Source organism: Terrapene carolina, unplaced genomic scaffold (assembly GCF_002925995.2).
Source record: "Terrapene carolina triunguis isolate 2854851 unplaced genomic scaffold, T_m_triunguis-2.0 Scaffold233, whole genome shotgun sequence".
Lineage (NCBI taxonomy): Eukaryota > Metazoa > Chordata > Testudines > Emydidae > Terrapene > Terrapene triunguis.
The window spans coordinates 8,708,156-8,713,642 of record NW_020664584.1 but is presented as its reverse complement, the minus strand read 5'-3'; the positions used below and the strand labels follow the sequence as shown (position 1 = coordinate 8,713,642).

Genomic DNA, 5,487 nt, shown 5'->3' with positions numbered 1-5,487 from the left:
GGGGGGGAAAAAAAAAAAGCCGCGATCGGCAGCGGCAGTTCGGCGGCAGGTCCTTTGCTCCTAGAGGGAGTGAGGGACCTGCCGCCCCCGAATTGCCGCAGGTGCCGCCCCTCTCCCTTGGCCGCCCCAAGCACCTGCTTGTTAAGCTGGTGCCTGGAGCTGGCCCTGCGTGTGGGCATTCCTGTGCCAGCTTTAATCTAGCGAGTGCAGCTAAAAATAGCAGTGAAGACAGCGCCGTGGACCCTGGCACAGGCTGCACGAGCGTGCACAGAGCCCGGGGGATGTACTCACATTGCTAGCCCATGCTAGGATCTGGCTATCACTTCTTCGCTGTTGTTCTGAGTCGCGCTAGCTAGACTAAAGCTAGCACAGGTACAGTCACATCTCTGACTCAGGAGCGGCAGAAGCACCCTGAAAGTGGGGGGGCTACAGGTGCCTGAAGTGAGGCCCAGCCCCCATGCCACCTTTCCCCCGAGGCCCCGCCCCAATCCGCTCCTCTCTGCCCCCACTTTTAAAATGGGAGGGCCATGGCTCCCTGGTCCCCTCATTACAAAGCCCCTGCTCTGACTGCCATGTAGACAAACCCTCAGCCAAAATGTTATGCCAGTATAACAACACTCCATCCTGAGGCTCTCAAAGATATTTGCAAATACTAGCGATCAGACTCCCCTGTGAGAGAGTGAGTACTGTGATTATTTTACAGACAAGGACACTGAGAGGCAACCAGGCTAACTAACTTGCCTATGCAGCAAGTCAGTGCCAGCGGAGGATCAGATTAGCATCTCCCGAATCTCAGCTCCCTGCTGTGACCACCAGGCCACGCTACCCATCATGCCCATAGCTCGCCAGTCATACCTCTGTGGCATGGTCAATGAATTCATCACCTACATACTGTGCTCCATAAAAGACACTTCTTTCAGCTCTGACACTAAGGGCCAGATTTTCAAAGTTATTGAGGTGCCTAAATGGGATTTTCAAAAGTGCTTAAGTAGTTTCGATGCCTAGGCCCAGGTCTGCAAAGGTATTTAGGTGCCTAACTTCTATTGACTTCAATGGGAATGCAATACCTCCCTTCCTTCGATGTTTTGTTAATCCCACGGGTGCTGATCAGCATCTTTAGGTACCTAAACCCCTTTGAAAATCTGGCCCCAATTCCCCAATGGGAGCAGCTGTGGGGGGCACCTCCTTCCTTGCTTGGCAAAAGGGAAGAATGTACCCAATTTCTTCTTTCAAGGGAAAAAGAGAATTACAATATTGGGAGGAGGGGACTGAGTATCAAGACGCCTGGGTCTTTTTCAGCTCTGCCACTGACTTGTGGGGTAAGATTTTGGTCAAGTTACTTAGCTTCTCCATTTCCAGTCTGTAAGAGGAATAATAATAATTCACAGCAATAACAGTAATACTTCCCTATCTGACACAGGTATCTAGTGTTGTAGCATTTCCCTACTTCTCAGCAGTGTTGCAAGGATGGATGAGTTAACGTCTGATGGCGTCTCTACAGTGCTGTACAGGTGCGAACCGTCATTATTTAGAGCACTTCTTTCATGTGTTGTGCGATTCCTGAACGCTTGTAATTTCAGGTGTAAGGTGTGAAGCATTGTGATCAGCGACATTACGGACACCCATATTTCCTCCAGCCAAATGTCTGACTCCACAGCTGCTCAGGAGACTTACTGTAAGCAGCGGCTCTGACCAGCTGTGACCTCTGTGTAGGATTGGAGTGCCTGGTGGAATCCCTCTAAGCCGCTCTCTGTCACCGACAGCTGTCTCTGAGCCACCAGGATGTGCTGCAGGGAGAGAGGGCACAGTTAGGACTCCAGGCCAAACCTGCAGGGCCTTGCTAGAGGCAAAGGGGCCGACTCGTTGGGAGGGTCAGTACTCTTGCTCCTGGAGCTCGCTGGGGCTGCCCTTTGTACTACAGACTCGCCGCCCCCTCTGCTGTCCCCTGCCCAGCACACTGCATGGTGGCTTATTAAGCCACGGTCCCTTGGGGGGAGGGATAGCTCAGTGGTTTGAGCATTGGCCTGCTAAACCTAGGGTTGTGAGTTCAATCCTTGAGGGGGCCATTTAGGGATCTAGGGCAAAAATCTGTCTGGGGATGGGTTCCCCCTTTGAGCAGGGGGTTGGACTAGATGACTTCCTGAGGTCCCTTCCATCCCTGATATTCTATAAGTGGTGTGTGCTGAGCATGTCCAAGAGGCACCATCTCCTCTGTTAACTGAACAGTAATGAACTGGTTGCAACTGCAACAGGCCACCCTGGGAGTGAGGAGGTGTAACGCGTACCCTGCCCACAGGGAGCAGGACGACTACTGTCTCTGCAAGACTAGGGGCGTGGTGAATCAGTGCCCTTTCTTCACATGCAGACCCACGGATGGAAACAAGCTCTCCTCAGAGGAACCATTTAGCGGATGGAACTTATGCCCTAGTCAGCCCACCATTCTGGTTCCCTTTCCTGCCGATCTGGGGTGCGAGAACATGGAACAATGACTCCAGCTTCAGAACAAAGTCAGGGGCTCTCCCTGGTGAGTTCAACCAGGAATGTGCACGTCTGTCTGTGCTCAGGCAGGTGTGCACATCCGTGTGTCAGTGCAGGGACAGGAGGCCTGTATCCATCTGCACCCGCACGGATGTGAGTGTGAGACAGAGAGAGAATCTCTTTGTCTCTGTGCTAGCAATCAATGGAAAGCAGCCGGCCTAGAACTTACAGCGTTTCTCCCTTTGCAAACAACTTCTTCTTTTAGAGGCTCCAGCCTTGGGCTCTGCATTTGTAGAAAAGCAAAACCATTACTAATACGAGAATTCAATTACAGGGGAAAACAAGGGTGGGGTCAGGGCGGGCCTTGGCTCCGGGCAGCTGGGGCAGCGGCCCAGGGCAGCCTGTCAAAGAGGGTGCTGTGCGCAGGGTTTGCCTGAGTCCCACCTGACCCGCTGAGAGCCAGCTGGACTGATGGAGGAGGCAGGCAGGCCAGCAGCAGCGTCTGGAGAGGGTGGAGGGACCCGAGCTGCAGGAGGGCAGTTGCATGACCAGCCAGGTGACTCCTCTGGAGCAGGGGTGCCCCTCCATGGGACCTTCAAGAGAGTCCCCACTGGATATTAATTCACTGGCCAAACCAACTTGGGACTTGACAGAGCAGCGATCTGCTCCGGAGAGGCTGGGGACTTGAAGAACAAGGGGGGTGGCATGTCAGCAGAGCTCTGCAGGGAAGGTCGAGTGGTGAGTAGGAGGGGGGCCGGTGGGGTCAGGACTGAGCTGTCCCAGACCTGAAAGAACAAGGGGTGCTCAGGTCAGGAGTGGGCCCATTAGCAGAGCTGACAGGGGGGCCAGAACCAGAACAGCAGGGAGTGCTGCAGGTCAGGCCTGAGGCGAGTGAGAGGTGATGCTGCACTGGCTGAGATGCAGGGGTCCAGGCCCACACTCGGAGGGGGGCTGCAGGGTGGGGTTGAGCTGTATTACCATATGCGGAACAAGTCTCCCCTCTGCCCACTCACCTTGCATTCCAGTTTGTCAATGAGCTGCTGTAGCCTGTTAATCTGAGCCACCCACTGGCTGTCAGCTTCGACACAAACCCCTAGATGGAATATTGAGAGGGAGATGCCATTGTTAGCCAGGTTCAGTTCACCCACACCTGGGCTGTCTGCCCCAGCTCTTTATATAGACTAGGTCCTCTGGCAGAAGGCACAACAGACTGAGAAAGTGGTGAACCTTTCTAGCTGCCTTTTAGCATTTAGGGGACAGATTTATTTGGCATTTATTGGCTCTAGAAGGCAGACAATATTTTACTCTCTTTCTGTCTAAATAATACACCCTTCCTTGAGACTGCAGGCAATGTCTGCAATGTCTGAATTTCACTGCTAGCGGGATGGGAGCCCTCTGGATTTCTTGTGATTTATGCGACTACAATGAGCCAATCCTGATCCCCTGATGGTAATGCCAAAGTACCAGCTGGGGTTCAGCTAAGCATCCAGAGGTGCAGGTGCTGATCTGAACTATCTCCAGAGACTGCTGGATGGGCGGGGACGGGAGGGGAGCAGGAAGGCTGTGGGGTGGTATGGATTGGGTGGGGGCGGGCAGGGCTTAGAATCATATGGATAAACTTCTGAACATTTGGATCTAAACCAGACCCAAACTCTGATCCTTACTCCGAAGGAGACTGAGAAGCTCCAGCTAAGTACAGATAGGATGGTCCCTGGAACATCAGCACTGGCGTCCTTCCTGGCAGCGGGACTGCATACAGAACAATAGCCTGATCTGACTTCCTCCAGAACGTTGGTTCAGATATTTCCCCATCCATCAAGCTTTGCCAAATCACAGAAAGACACACGAGGCTTCCTTGAACTCGGGCATTATATCGCACATCCCGTCAGGAAAGCAGACTCAGAGCTGGTGTTCACATCCTGCCATGTTTCATTGCAACCCACACCGCTACCCTCCAAAGGCAGCAAGGTCCCAAGAGACAGATGACACAGTGGCAACAGCTTCTCCCCCATCCTCCTGGCCCTGCCAATACCTGTAGTAAGCATCCCGGAATAGGGATCCGTTGGAGACAAGCAGACGGTCTTCTGAGCTCTGCGCCCACATCTCCTGCCAGATCTTGGGCCAATGAAGACTTCAGATTTCTTCAAGTCTTTCCTAAAAACAAAAAGGATGTACTCAGCACAGCCCGCCGGCTACATCCTTCCCTGTGTCTGCCAACTCCGGCTTCACCACGGGAATGAGGTGTGCAGGCACCACACAGAGGCGGGGAAATCAGCGAGACAATCATGTTTTCACTACTAGAGATCTATTGGAGGCCTGCTCCTGAATGTTAGATGACACCAGAAGGAAGAAACCAAGACTTTCTGGCCGAGCAGAAAGAGCTCACGTTCTACACAGGCAAATGTGCTGCCCAAACGCTCAGACATGGAGGATTGGCACAGTCGCACCCACTCCTGGGTCTGCACATGAATGCTCAAACGACAACAGAAAAACAGCTCAGTCACCCAGGAGCGTCTCAGACCTGATCCAGAGCCGTGCTGACTGAGTACTCAAGCCCCACTCGCATCTTACTAGGTGCTTCTTCAAACAAACTCCCATTCAAGTCAGCCAGTGGCTGGACTGGAGCAGGTGGACTGAGCAGCACTCCTACCAGGGACTGGCTGGCCCAGAGCGGGCGGGCTGGGCAGCGCAGCGCCTGTGCTGGGCACCAGTTGAACTGAAGCAGTTGGGGCAGGCAGTGCCTGGTTGTTGTTTTTTTTCAGTGGTCTGCACAATTCTCAGGGTACAGCGACACTACACACTCCTTACAGTGTAGAGGGCAGACACTGCCCGCCCCCTTAACCCAGGAATAAATAGCAGTGCAGATGGTGAGACACTGCTTAGGTGAGTAGAGCACAGACATGCCAGAGCCTTTGGCTATGTACTTTACATGGCTTTCTGCATGCCCGAGCAGTGCCTCTCCCACCGACACTGCCGTTTTATCAATGTAGCATCCTGCTGCTTCCCCTT

General features: G+C 53.3%; 1 protein-coding gene across 1 annotated transcript in view; it reads right to left on the bottom strand.

Moving 5' to 3' along the window:
* Positions 1–5,487, bottom strand: part of NECAB3 (N-terminal EF-hand calcium binding protein 3) — a 127,056-nt gene that overhangs the window by 6,212 nt on the left and 115,357 nt on the right. Inside the window, exons 7-10 of the mRNA XM_026656823.2 lie at positions 4,511–4,632; positions 3,492–3,571; positions 2,708–2,761; positions 1,675–1,787 (exon numbers count right to left, since the gene is read on the bottom strand). Of these exons, the coding sequence (XP_026512608.1) occupies positions 1,675–1,787; positions 2,708–2,761; positions 3,492–3,571; positions 4,511–4,632 (369 nt within the window). The remainder of the gene's footprint in view (positions 1–1,674; positions 1,788–2,707; positions 2,762–3,491; positions 3,572–4,510; positions 4,633–5,487) is intronic.